This window comes from Schistocerca serialis, chromosome 4 (assembly GCF_023864345.2).
Source record: "Schistocerca serialis cubense isolate TAMUIC-IGC-003099 chromosome 4, iqSchSeri2.2, whole genome shotgun sequence".
In the NCBI taxonomy this organism is placed as follows: Eukaryota; Metazoa; Arthropoda; class Insecta; order Orthoptera; family Acrididae; genus Schistocerca; species Schistocerca serialis.
Window position 1 is genome coordinate 754,625,541 of NC_064641.1, and position 14,902 is coordinate 754,640,442.

Sequence of the window (14,902 nt, forward strand, 5' to 3'; positions counted from 1 at the left end):
GCCTTTCTAAATGTAATGTTTTGTATGTGAAAGATACACGAAAATCGTTTTATATGAATTTTCTTACACTAAAAATTAAGCAAATTATTGAAAGTTAGTTGCTAAATCAAGTCAATGAAACCAAAAAATATATGAATAACAAAAAAAGCTTGTCTTATTATAGGTATGTCTTCTGCTGTTCATCGATATAATGAAGTGACCTGATATGCCCTTTTGTTACCTGAAAAGACGTACCTATTACATACAATGTAATTTTTATGTAATTTACGTAACTATAAAATACTTTTTGATTACCGATCGTGGACGCTGAATAGCCAGACCCAAGTGCAAGAACAGTTTGGAACACATGTTAAATGGGCGACCACAGTGAACGAAACGAACAACTGGATACTGAACTAACTAGGAGCAGTCACCAGTGGAACAGAGACAGGTGGTCATGCGAAGAACGACGAGTGCGGCCGAGGGAGACCGAGACTGAGACGAGCACGCGACCAAGGCTGGAACGAGAACTGCCGAAGTGACCGCCATGACTGAAGTGAACTAGTGAACTATGAGAACAGATCGTTCCTCGTTCCCAGGAACTATAAGTAGACTGCCGCGACCAAAGTGAGAACCGATCATTCCTCGTTCCCGGGAACTATAAGTAGACCGCCGTGACCGAAATGAAGTATGAACCGATCATTCCTCGTTCCCGAGAACTATAAGCAGACCGCAGCGACCGAAGTGAATTATGAACCAATCGTTCCTTGGAATTAGTTCCTCCCTCCTTTCGTTCATCTTGGTGAACCGTTCCTTTGCACCCGTTCGTTCGCGAACTACCCATCTCTAATATGGGCCTGTAATTCAGTGGATTACTCCAACTTCTCTTTTTGGATAGTAGTGTGACTTGAAAGCTTTATTAAATGATTTAAGCTGCTTTGTTACACCGATGATATCTACTTCTATGTTTCTCATCTTGGCAGTTGTTCTTGACTGGAATTCTGGAAAATTTACTTCATCTTCTTTGGTGAAGGAGTTTCAGAAAACCATGTTTAATAACTCTGCCTTAGTGGCACTGTCATCAGTGACTTCACCGTTGTTATCGCCCAGTGAAGGTATTGATTGCGTCTTGCACTGGTATGCTCTATGTATGACCAGAATCTCTTTGGGTTTTCTGCCAGATTTCAAGACTGAATTTTGTTGTGAAAATTATGGAAAGCATCTCGCATTGAAGTATGTGCCATATTTCGAACTTCTGCAAAACTTTGCCAGTCTTGGGGATTTTGCATCCTTTTTTTCACTGCTTCTGCTACAGCGATCTGACCTGTTTTGTGTACCATGGGGGATCAGTACCATCACTCATTAATTTATGTGGTATACACATCTCTCAATTGCTCTCGATACTATCTCTTTGAAATCATTTCACGCTTACATGATGAGTGCAGACTGTCTCTTAAAAAGGTGTTAAGAGCATTTTTATCAGCTTTTTTAAATAGATATACTTTACATTTCTTTTCAATGGTTGTAGGTGTTATGGTATTCAGCCTAGCAGCAACTGCCATGTGGTGATTAAATTAACAGGAAGGTCAGCATTGGCTGTAATATTGATGGTTTATTGATAGCAAAATCGATTTTCAATCACATAGTGATCATCTTCAGTACTGTAGTGTACAAATTAAACTCTGGGCACTGGTATCAAGTTATTATCAGCAATCAAAACTGAGAAATGATCACAATAACACTTGTGGTCACTAATCCCCATATTTGTCACAATACTTGCTATTTATCCAGGATTATTTGTTGCTAAGTGCTTAAGTATGTTTTCACAACCATTTATGCTTTGAGTGGGCTCATGAACAAATTGTTCCAAATAATTTTTTGGGAAACCATCAGCACAATTTCGGATGATGTTTTATGCCTGCTGCTGGCTTTAAACATATAATTTTTCCAGCATATAGAGGGTAGATTGGAGTCACCACCAACTACAAGTTTTCTTTGAACTGTACAGCAACTATATCTTCTGAGCCGGAGGTTGGTAAAATGATCCAATTAATAGTTTAGTCCGATTATCAGGTATAGCCTCTACCCACACTATTTTGCAGGAACTATCTACTTCAATTTCACTACAAGGCAAACTACTTCTGACAGCAATAAGTACTCCGCCACCAACTGTATTTAATCTATCAATGTTAGATCATTTGAAAAACTTTCAGCTGAACTTATTTCCGGCATTAGCCAGCTTTCTGTACATATAACTATTTGAGCTTCAGTGCTTTGTATTAGGGCTTGGAGCTCCTGTTCTTTCCCAACACAGCTGTGACAATTTGCAGCTACAATACCAATCATTTCTACACCTACCTTACTGTGCTTTTATCTGCCCCCTTTTCGACGAACGCCCTTTCTAAGGTTCCCTGGAACCCTCTAACCTAGAAACCATCCAGTCCCTTGCACACAGCCCCCATTACCCATGTAGCCGCCTCCTGTGTGTAGTGGACTCTTGACATACTAAGCGGAACCCAGAAACCCACCACCAAGGAACCTGCAGCGTACATGGTCACAGAACTGCCTGAGCATCTGATTCAGACTCTTCACTTGGCTCTGCACCAAAGGACCATAGTCAGTTCTATTGACAATGCTGCAGATGGTGAGCTCTGCCTTAATCTTGGAAGCAAGAATGGCAGTCTTTACCATTTCCACTAGCTGCCCGAAACCAGGGAGAAGCTCCTCCAATCCAAAGTGGCACACATCATTGGTACTGACATGAGTCCCCACCTGCAGTTGGCTGAACCCTGTAATCTTCATGGCATCCAGAAGCACTCTTTCCACATGTGGAATGACTCCCCCCAGTATGCACATGGGGTTAAAATACTCTATTCTGTTTAAGATAAATTTATTATTTTATCAAATAGTTTTTAAGTACAATATTAAATATAATACAAACCATAACACATATAATTTACAAACAGTCATTCAAATTTCTAATATAATCAATTAAGTCATTCATTGCCATAAGGAAATCATCACAAGTTCCACAATACTTCCTGTTGGGACATTCTGTAACAATGTGATGAATGATTTGCTTAGCTGCTCCACAATCGCTTTTTGGAAATGAAGCCTTACTCCATCTACGAAGAGAGTTCGCACTTCTGGCATGAGTGGTACATATTCTGTTAATTGTTGTCCACATTCTGCATGACTGGTCAAAGGCAGGTGGTTCACTTCTAACGCAGACAGTTTCTGGCCTCTGTCCAGTCTCATGCCCATGAGTCAGTTAATTTGAACTGACATGTGTACTATTTTTGATGATTGAAGCTGGTTTCTTTCTAGGATAAAAGTGCATTTATGGATAGGGAGTTACAGGTTGCCTTATATGCAGTTTAAATTCATGAAGAAGAGCTACTTTTTGTCAAAGTCCAAAGGACAAAATGCAGCTCAATTTGGACAGCTATTCAACTGGAATTGATATTAGTGTACCACTGATATTTCTCTTTATGTTGTGTTTGTGTTTTTGCACTATTAAGGCATTCTCCCAATACGATGATGCCTTCATGATTGTTTTTGCTGATGGATATCTTATTTTAACCAGGTGGGTATGATCCATTGAGGAGCAAATGATAGAAGCGACTCCGTATGGTATCTGGCTTGTAACAAGTCATATCCTGGTATTTTCCCTCTCTTGGTTAACTAGGCTTCACTGTCAATATGGGTTTCCTGAGTAACTAAGATATCAATATTTTTCTACCAGGATTTTAAGCTGGACCTGTCGTTTGGCCCACTGTATCCCTTCTATGTTGAGTTGGCAGATCTTGATACATGGTCCAAGATTCCTTGTTAGGAAGCCCCTAGAAGGGCCAGTTAAATTTGCTGTCATGTGGAGTGTATTGTGCTATAATGTGCTTCAGAGAGGATATTTGAAGACTGTCTGGCAACCACACTCTTAAGTGTTACCAGGTGTGCACCACATAGAGGCAAGCGGACATTAGGACAAGGGAAAATCATTTTTCAAGTGCAAAGTTTTTTTTGTCTCTTCCATGTTGTTTCTTACTAGACATGCAATGTTCATATGTGGATACATACTGTCAACTATCACCTGTCTAGTTTCAGAAACAGCAGTAAATAAAAGTCTCTTCTACAAGTGCACCAATATTACAACAGCAAGGTACTGATAACAATGATATTTTGTGCTTCCCTTTTTTCTTTTGATTCCTCCATCCCATCTTTCTCTCTCTTCTGCCAAGCACAGAGCATTTGTAAACATATGACATTTCAGGGTGGTTAATGTGTGAATGCTTCATTTGCTGGGGGAACTGGGATACTATGTCATCACAAAATCCTTTGTATTCAACCGTTTATTATCAACAGAAATTGATCCAAAGTTGGTGAAGATAATAAGGGATTTGCTCCATCATTTTCAACAGTTAAGAAATGGACATCTGCATTCAATTGTGGTTGTTCTTCTCCTGACATTGACCCATATGAACGATGTCCTGAAACTGCAACCAAAGGTGAAAATGTGGAGGAAGTGAACAATATTGTATTGGAAAACAGGTAATTAAAGGCGTGTGAAATATGTAACACTATACTGATATCGACTGATGACCTCAGTAGTTTGGCCTCAAAGGAACTTACCACCATACTGACATCACAAGACAGAGTACAGTACATTTTACATTAACTGTAATACACATATACACGTGTAAGATTGGTGTTGCATTTCTTAAAGTAGACTGAAAGTAAATGCAGTACCATATGTTTAAAACCTTTTTCTTCTTTTTTTAAACTCTTTTTTAAAAAGTCCCATTATTCTGAGTAACAATTTTTACAGTAGATGCAGAGTGGATCCATCACTTCATGCCAGAAATGGCACACACACACGCACACAAAATTCAAGCTTTCGCAACCCACGGCTGCTTCATCAGGAAAGAAGGAAGGGAAAGACGAAGGGATGTGCGTTTTAAGGGAGAGGGTAAGGTGTCATTCCAATCCTGGGAGCAGAAAGATTTACCTTAGGGGGAAAAAAGAACAGGTATACACTCGCACACACACTCATGTCCATCAGCACACATACAGACACAAGCAGACATATGTAAAGGCTTGTGTCTGTTGTGTTTGTTTGTGTCTCTATCAACATACCAACGCTTTTGTTTGGTAAGTTACATCACCTTTGTTTTTGGATATATTACTGGGAGATATATACTTCTCAAAGCAAAAACTACTTAAAAATTTACTTTGGTGTAGGTAAGTGGAACATACTTTAGAACTGAGTTAAATGATATCCACCTCCAGATTTGATCTGCCTGAGGCAAACTGAACAGCATTGGCTGCAAGTTTACATTATAAAGCCAGTATAAAAGAACTGTTCAATCAAGCTACTATTAGATAAGTGTGAGATGGACAAAACAAAGACACTTAAGACAGGGAGAATAGACCATAATAGAACAGAAAACATTTCAAAAATGGCTTTGTTATGGAAATTCCTTTCTTCCCCTATGACAAAATACATAGCCTCTGCAAGCTGATTTCGACTTCCAGAAAGGTTTTGACTATTGCTATCAGGGACTAAAAGAAATTATTTTTATTAATTTCCTTGCAAAGAGGAAATCAAAAATTTGTCCCTTGAAATAAGTAAAACAACAAGTGATAAATGCCGTACAAATAATCTGGAATAGCCGGATAAAAATATGTAAGTAAGGCATCTGACTTCCAATAAATAAATAGATATTTTATCATGGCAATGCTCCTGTGAACAAAGAAGCTTTGACAATATGAAAACTTATGAACATTTCCTACAAATCATTGTAATATCATCATTATTCACCAGACTTAGTAGCCTCTGTCTTCTATTTTTTCCAAAAATAAATTTGTGTGTTGAGAATGGTTTGAGACCAATGAAGGGGTTGGATTATGGGAGCTTTCCATGAGTATTTTGCAGACCTTACAACCATATTTGGAGATCTTATACCAATTGCTTGCAGATCTTTCAGGATCACATTTCAGGGATGGAAGCTATTCATCTAAAAAACATTGGACAAGTGCACTAACTTGAAATCTGATTATGTTGAAGTCCTTCACTGCAAAACCATGGATTTTTCACCTTGTTATCATAGTACAGAAGCAAACACCATTTGTCTAGATTGGAGCTCCATACACAGCAGTGTCTGTCAAGCTGTTGCAGCAGTCAGAAGTAAAGATGCCCCTGATAGTTTTGATTCATGAGTCATCACATTGCAGCATGTCAGATGGCATTCCTATCACACTGCAACAAATCAGTTGACATTCATACTGTGGTGTAAGAAGGGATTCTTTGAAATTATATCTTCCATCTTCATCCTCTTAGGTCTACAAAAGATGTTGGTGGTACCTGAAAATGTAGTTTAGGTAGTTGATAAGTGTTGGGTCTTCTCATTATGAGAAATATTATTAACGAATATACAGATGAGATGCAAAAGTTGTCAGCTCTGGACATCAACAAAGTACAATGACAGTTATGTGTATTCACTTGCTGTGGAAACTCGCTTGTTCTTTTAACATTGCAGCTTGGCAGTGCCTTGGAGATCAAGGAGTGAAAAGACGAGTGCAAGAATGTAAATTTTCACAAACAACTGAAACATCATTATAAGAACTGTCATTGATTTGATAGCTAATATGTTGTAATCACATATATGTTGTAATCTGTCATGAGCAACAAAGTAAGATACATCTGTTCTTCTGTTATTGTAACTGAAGCTGTACAAGAAAAACATTGCATGTAAAATACAGAACAGTTGACGTAAAACTGTTATGTCATTTACTAGCTTGGACAGTCTGGAGCTCTTTTCCAGACCCACACATCACAAAAAAGTCCAATGGTGACGTTTGTACATCAGGGTGAAAGATCGTACATGGAGTGTAACCACACAACCAAGCATAAACAGTAACATTTCAATGCAGTGTTATGGTTGATGCTCATTGTAGACATCAGTGGCATGTAGTAATTCTGCAGATTAAGTTACAGCTATTCACAATGTTCATACTGAGGCATTCATTCTAAATTTTTATAACAGACATATATATGAGTAGTCGGTGAACTTCGTCATTTCATACACACTACCTCTCTTGGCCAAAGCCAATGGACATATTCTTTTCTAATGCAGATTTACCCATGACAATAGCAAGTGAAATGGCTACAGACAAATGGTCACAACCAAATTTACCTTCATTAGTTATGTATCACCTTATATATGTCAAGAAAATAGTCATAATGATGTGACTTGACAGTGTGTGTATTTTCAGCTCACGACTATATTTGCCACCAGGCAGCATATGGTTAAATTTAGTAACAAGCATCAAATTTTACAAACCTTGAATTCAAAGTCAATGTAGTCAAAACGTTCTGAATCACGAGGCAATTGCTTGCGAATATCTTCAGAACTCATGAAAATTGATTCAAGGTGAATCCACGTCCTCTGTACCTCAAACCACGTAGTAATAACCTGGTCAGCTGCTGACAGCTTTTGCTGCCATGCTGATACTTCTTGAAGGAAGTGAGCTATGAACTTTGATGTGATGAGATTCTGCAGCTGCACCTGTGTCCATTAAAATTTATTAAATGACTGCTTCTTTAGAACCGTAAATCTAATTACAGATAAAAATAAACACAAGTTTTATGGAAAGTACATAGTGCATCCCTCTTCAATTCAAATGGATTTTTTGGCATCAGTGTGCAATTAATGGCAGAAACTCTTTTTTGAGGCATCTACTTACATACCGCTTGCACCAACTACTTTTTAATAATTGATTTCATTTTCAATTAATTAGATGGGGCAGTCAAATGAATTATTTATTTATTTATTTATTTTGTGTTCCACTGATCCACATTGTGAATTTATCACATGCTATGGAACATCTCAGTTTTACAAATTTGTTGTGCAGTATGTAAATAGTGCCAATCAGTTTCATATTAAAGTAGTTACAGCTCAGGTTCTGTTACAGTAAAATAAGTCTTGCAGTTAAATAATATTACAGAAGCAATAAACATTACAGAAAATAAATATTACAGAAAATTTATCACATATATATATATATATATATATATATATATATATATATATATATATATATATATATATATATATATATATATATATATATATATATATATATATATAAAAAATAGAGGGAAACATTCCACGCGGGAAAAATATATTTAATTCTCCTTTCATCTTTCCCTCTCCTTCCCTCTTTCCTGATGAGGCAACAGTTTGTTGCGAAAGCTTGAATTTTGTGTGTATGTATGTGTCTGTTTGTGTTTCTATCGACCTGCCAGCGCTTTCGTATGGTATATATATATATATATATATATATATATATATATATATATTTTAGAGGGAAACATTCCACGTGGGAAAAATATATCTAAAAACAAAGATGATGTGACTTACCAAACGAAAGCACTGGCACGTCGATAGACACACAAACAAACACAAATATACACACAAAATTCTAGCTCTCGCAACCAACGGTTGCTTTGTCAGGAAAGAGGGAAGGAGAGGGAAAGACGAAAGGATGTGGGTTTTTAAGGAGAGGGTAAGGAGTCATTCCAATCCCGGGAGCGGAAAGACTTACCTTAGGGGGAAAAAAGGACAGGTATACACTCGCGCACACACACACACACACACACACACACACACATATCCATCCACACATATACAGACACAAGCAGACATATTAAAAGGCCTTTGCCAGACATTTGTCTGCTTGTGTCTGTGTATGTGCGGATGGATATGTGTGTATGTGCGAGTGTATACCTGTCCTTTTTTCCCCCTAAGGTAAGTCTTTCAGCTCCCGGGATTGGAATGGCTCCTTACTCTCTCCCTTAAAACCCACATCCTTTCGTCTTTCCCTCTCCTTCCCTCTTTCCCGATGAGGCAATAGTTTGTTGCGAAAGCTTGAATTTCATGTGTATGTTTGTGTTTGTTTGTTTGTGTGTCTATCGACCTGCCAACACTTTCGTTCGGTAAGTCACATCATCTGTGTTTTTATATATATATTTGCCTCTGTATATGTCTGCTTGTGTCTGTATATGTGTGGATGGATATGTGTGTGTGTGTGCGAGTGTATACCCGTCCTTTTTTCCCCCTAAGGTAAGTCTTTCCGCTCCCGGGATTGGAATGACTCCTTACCCTCTCCCTTAAAACCCAAATCCTTTCGTCTTTCCCTCTCCTTCCCTCTTTCCTGACGAAGCAACCGTTGGTTGTGAAAGCTTGAATTTTGTGTGTATGTTTGTGTTTGTTGTGTGTCTATCGACGTGCCAGCGCTTTCGTTTGGTAAGTCACATCATCTTTGTTTTTCGATATACATATATATACAGGGTGTTTAAAAAATGACCGGTATATCTGAAACGGCAATAAAAACTAAATGAGCAGCGATAGCAATACACTGTTTGTTGCAATATGCTTGGGACAACAGTACATTTTCAGGCAGACAAACTTTCGAAATTACAGTAGTTACAATTTTCAACAACAGATGGCGCTGCGGTCTGGGAAACTCTATAGTACGATATTTTCCACATATCCACCATGCGTAGCAATAATATGGCGTAGTCTCTGAATGAAATTACCTGAAACCTTTGACAACGTGTCTGGCGGAATGGCTTCACATGCAGATGCGATGTTCTGCTTCAGCTGTTCAATTGTTTCTGGATTCTGGCGGTACACCTGGTCTTTCAAGTGTCCCCACAGAAAGAGGTCACAGGGGTTCATGTCTGGCGAATAGGGAGGCCAATCCACGCCGCCTCCTGTATGTTTCGGATAGCCCAAAGCAATCACACGATCATCGAAATATTCATTCAGGAAATTAAAGACGTCAGCCGTGCGATGTGGCCGGGCACCATCTTGCATAAACCACGAGGTGTTCGCAGTGTCGTCTAAGGCAGTTTGTACCGCCACAAATTCACGAAGAATGTCCAGATAGCGTGATGCAGTAATCGTTTCGGATCTGAAAAATGGGCCAATGATTCCTTTGGAAGAAATGGCGGCCCAGACCAGTACTTTTTGAGGATGCAGGGATGATGGGACTGCAACATGGGGCTTTTCAGTTCCCCATATGCGCCAGTTCTGTTTATTGACGAAGCCATCCAGGTAAAAATAAGCTTCGTCAGTAAACCAAATGCTGCCCACATGCATATCGCCGTCATCAATCCTGTGCACTATATCGTTAGCAAATGTCTCTCGTGCAGCAATGGTAGCGGCACTGAGGGGTTGCCGCGTTTGAATTTTGTATGGATAGAGGTGTAAACTCTGGCGCATGAGACGATACGTGGACGTTGGCGTCATTTGGACCGCAGCTGCAACACGGCGAACGGAAACCCGAGGCCGCTGTTGGATCACCTGCTGCACTAGCTGCGCGTTGCCCTCTGTGGTTGCAGTACGCGGTCGCCCTACCTTTCCAGCACGTTCATCCGTCACGTTCCCAGTCTGTTGAAATTTTTCAAACAGATCCTTTATTGTATCGCTTTTCGGTCCTTTGGTTACATTAAACCTCCGTTGAAAACTTCGTCTTGTTGCAACAACACTGCGTTCTAGGCGGTGGAATTCCAACACCAGAAAAATCCTCTGTTCTAAGGAATAAACCATGTTGTCTACAGCACACTTGCACGTTGTGAACAGCACACGCTTACAGCAGAAAGATGACGTACAGAATGGCGCACCCACAGACTGCGTTGTCTTCTATATCTTTCACATCACTTGCAGCGCCATCTGTTGTTGAAAATTGTAACTACTGTAATTTCGAAAGTTTGTCCGCCTGAAAATGTACTGTTGTCCCAAGCATATTGCAACAAACGGTGTATTTCTATCGCTGCTCGTTTAGTTTTTATTGCCGTTTCAAATATACCGGTCATTTTTGAAACACCCTGTATATATATATATATATATATATATATAAAATAATAAATAGAAATAATCACAAATACAGGTTTGGGAATGTATCTGAGAGTTACAGGTACATTGGTTAAGGAACTCTTCTTAAATGTAAAATAACCTTGTAACAGGGAATTCTTTAAGTTTTTTTTTTTTTTTTTTTTTTTCAAACAGTAAGTTAATTTTGTAGGAATCCTTTTGTTTTGCCTTTCTGTGACTCAGCATCTCTGCTATATGGTGAGCAGCAACTATATTTTTCATTATACTGTTACTGTATTTGTAAGTCTGAAATTCAGCTCGCCAGGTGTGTTTCTTCTCTTTTGGTTGTTTCTGCTCACATACTGGTCCATACCTGTCTGTTTTTCTTGTTTGGTACTTTCACTTCACAACAGTCTTTTTATCTGTTCTTTCTCTACATGACAGTCATTTCTTATATTTTTCCACTTGTGTTTGCTTTACTATTGTACTGGTCTTTTTATTTGAACCAAATGTATGAAAGGTGCAAGCTTATTGCAAATGAGAGGCTTTCTTCATCTGTTTAGATGAAAATTACAGATTGTACATTCATTTCTTTATGACCTTTTGATTTCAAAATTCACAGAAAGTCCCTTTCCACACACACACATGTAACAGTGTCGATTTCATCTATCATGAAGTGATTCACAAACTAATAACTTCATGTCTAGATGTATTGGATGAACCATTATATTCATTTTGGGTGTTAAATTTCAACATGCAATCCAGAGAATACATCATTTTCCTCTGAAATTCTTTCAGTATTCAGTTAATTTCACTATTCAGTTAATTTGACTACTTTTTTAACAACTGTCTTGATTGGTGAACCAGGTTTTATAATACTTGGCACACTGAAATGATTTTCTATCTTGTCCTGTAATGATTTCTCACAGATTATTTCTTGATTATCATTTATGGTAAGAACTTTGTTTCATTGATAATTTGCTATAAATGCATTTGTTGCCACTGACCATCACACTTGCTGCAGGTTTGCTCCTCCTTGGCCTACAGGAATTTCTTCCTACATACTCTACTTACAAATACCACAGGGCATCAGATGTTGTGGACGCAGTACTGTTTACAAACAGGCTTTTGTTACAGGTGCTACTAATGGGCGCCAGACAACTTCTGAGTGTTGGGCTCACATCGGGAAACTGGTGGTGATGTTATCGAAACAAGCTCCATCTGCATGTCATGTGGTTGCAGATATACTTCCACCCTGCTGAATATTTAAGGCAGAGCTCAACCTCCAGCAGGCAGGATTCAACTGCCCACTCAGTTCTGGGCCACAAGCCAGTTACACCTTGTCACCCATCAATCAAAACTTGTTGAGACCAGCCCGGATGCTTTGTTGTTCACCACACCATCTCTGCACCGATTCAAGGTATGCCACATGCTGTGACACCCTATAGATGTCATCCTAAAGTCACCCAGGATGAGGCTTCCCTTCGGAACTGGTATTATGCCAGTGGACTTTGTTTCTGTTTCTCATTTATGATCACAATCAATCTTTCAGTTGTTAGCTGAACCAAACATATTGTGAATGTGTGCTGAAGTTCAACGTCGCAATCAACACTCAGTAAAAGCGTGCATCACCCACTACAAGGTCCTAATACACTAAAATTTTATTTTTCAATATTTAGTTCAGGGTAATCAAACAAATTATTAAGCACATCAAATTTTTTGTAGTTCTTTTATATTGGCAGTGTTGATTTGCTCATTAAAAAGTCCTAACAAAATATACTGTATCAGAAGCTGAGACAGAAATAGGTCTTCAAATGAGGTATTCACACTTGCAACAATCCAATCCATAATGCTAATATTTAACTCAGTATTTTTTATTGACAAAGCTGACTCTTGGCAGTCACACACCTCTAATATTACTGTGTTCTATGCAAGATTATTCTTTACTTTAGTCCAAACATATTGTTGTTTGCTTGTGTATGAACATGATATGTGTGTTCTGGCATAAATATATGTGCAGATGCATTTTGTTCCATTTTTTGATTTCTCCTTCTATGAGATCAAATTGGTGCTGTTAACAGTATTGAAATGAACCTGCATTCCTGATACAGTGTTTTATGTTATTACATGAGGTTCTCACACTTTTTTAAAAAGTTATATTAAAATCTTTTATGTGTTTTGTACGTGGTTGTTTACTTAAATTCTAATTTATTGTGGTTTTCGTTATGTGTATGTTGGGGATACTGTTAGGCAATCCAAAAGTCAAAAGTAACCACACTCCTTTCAGATAGGAAATCAGCATACTTTTTTTGCCTAATTATTTCTAAATTCAAATGTTACAACATGTCACTGACTCGTAAAATAAAGATTACAAACACATTTTGATGAAAGAGGCTTCATATAACCCTGTTTTAAAGCAAAGGGCATTGCAAATCCATACACATGGACATGTGTTAATTTTAATTTTGCATTTGTGTTTGTCTTCCAGATTTTTGAAACAATTTTGCGTGTTGTGTAACAGCCATTACAATCACAAAAGGAGTGCCATCCTCTCACTCTATGACAACCAGACAGTGCATTTCTATCCAGACATGTGACACACAGTAATAACTAAATACTTGCACTATGAATGGGGCACCACACTTCACTGTGAAAGTGCTATTTTAGTTTATGTGCATTTGGGAGCATATGTCTGCATTTCTTATACACTCCAGCAATCATCTGTCTGTGTTTCATGTTTACTGAATTTATGTCATATCTCCACATGAAGTGCTAACACAAAGAAAAGTGAAAGCTTCACAAATATACTGCAACAAAAATTATTATACTGTACCTGATTGTCCTCGAGTGTTTCAATGAGCTCTTCACTGGCTTTCAGCAATGTACATCCGGTACGTGAATGCGTCTCTTGATCAAATTCCATCTTTGACCATGTTGTGTGAAGATCACGTAGAACCTTCTCCATTGACATCTCTTTGACAGCTAAAGTTGAGTAATACTAATATTATTATTATACTGTAAAAATGAACTTCTTTATACACAATACTCAAAAATATTCAGAAAATCATTTACTGAACTAAGACTCTGGTCTGAATTTCACATGGTTCTCAGAAAATTTGAAAGAAGCAAAATGTTCTTCTTTTTGTGTATTATAGTGCACTGAATCTTTGTTAGTACTAGAGCAAAGAGAAGAATCAAAGAGAACACTTCAGTGAAGTAATAAATTACATTACTATTATGAAACCTGCATTAGTTATCCTATTACAAAAAATATATGACTACCATAACACTCATTATAAACCACTATAAAAATATAATTCAGTTAATGAAAACACCAATTTCATTTTGCTGATGCCAAATATAAATGTATCATACTAAATCATTCCACACTACAAGATCTGCAGTTGAATGGTTCCTCTGAAGAGATGGTGGCATAAATTGAAGGGATGAAATTTATTTATTTATTTATTTTGTTCATGTGATTTGACTTTAAACAATGTGCTTCAGCTGTCAGACAAAATTATTTACATTGATTAGCTAATGGTTTACAAACATTTCAACAGGTCTATATGAGATCAAAATTATGTATTATCTTCTGTAGACTTTATACATGTACAGAGCTTACTAAATCGCTGAAGGCCCATGTGGAATGCTTCCTTCTGACAAAGTTGTGTATTAGCTTGTAGGCTGGAGTTCATTCTTTTGTAATGTTTATTAAATTCACTGTTTTTCTTTAGTCTGCATTCAGTCGGAACTTTTTTTTCTCATGAGAATATATATGTGAGGCAATGTTAGGATCTCTGTCCTTATGACAATAGATTTTAATGAGCCTGACAACATTACGAAAAGGATTGTTGCTGCTCACCATATAGTGGAGATGCTGAATCGCAGATAGGCACAGTGAAAAGACTCTCAGAAAGTAAGCTTTCATCAGAAATACACAACTGAGTCTGGCCTCAGCAGCCAGACACTGTGGTCATGCATGTGTGAGTTGTGTTTGTGTAAGTATGTGTGTGTTTTGTCTATTTCCAATGAAGGCCTTGATG

At 37.9% G+C, this 14,902-nt stretch overlaps 1 protein-coding gene across 1 annotated transcript in view; it reads right to left on the reverse strand.

Moving 5' to 3' along the window:
- The window catches only part of LOC126474748 (dynein beta chain, ciliary-like), a 734,368-nt gene that overhangs the window by 435,146 nt on the left and 284,320 nt on the right, over nt 1–14,902 (reverse strand). Inside the window, exons 28-29 of the mRNA XM_050102225.1 lie at nt 13,690–13,838; nt 7,320–7,544 (exon numbers count right to left, since the gene is read on the reverse strand). Coding sequence (XP_049958182.1) covers nt 7,320–7,544; nt 13,690–13,838 — 374 coding nt within the window. The remainder of the gene's footprint in view (nt 1–7,319; nt 7,545–13,689; nt 13,839–14,902) is intronic.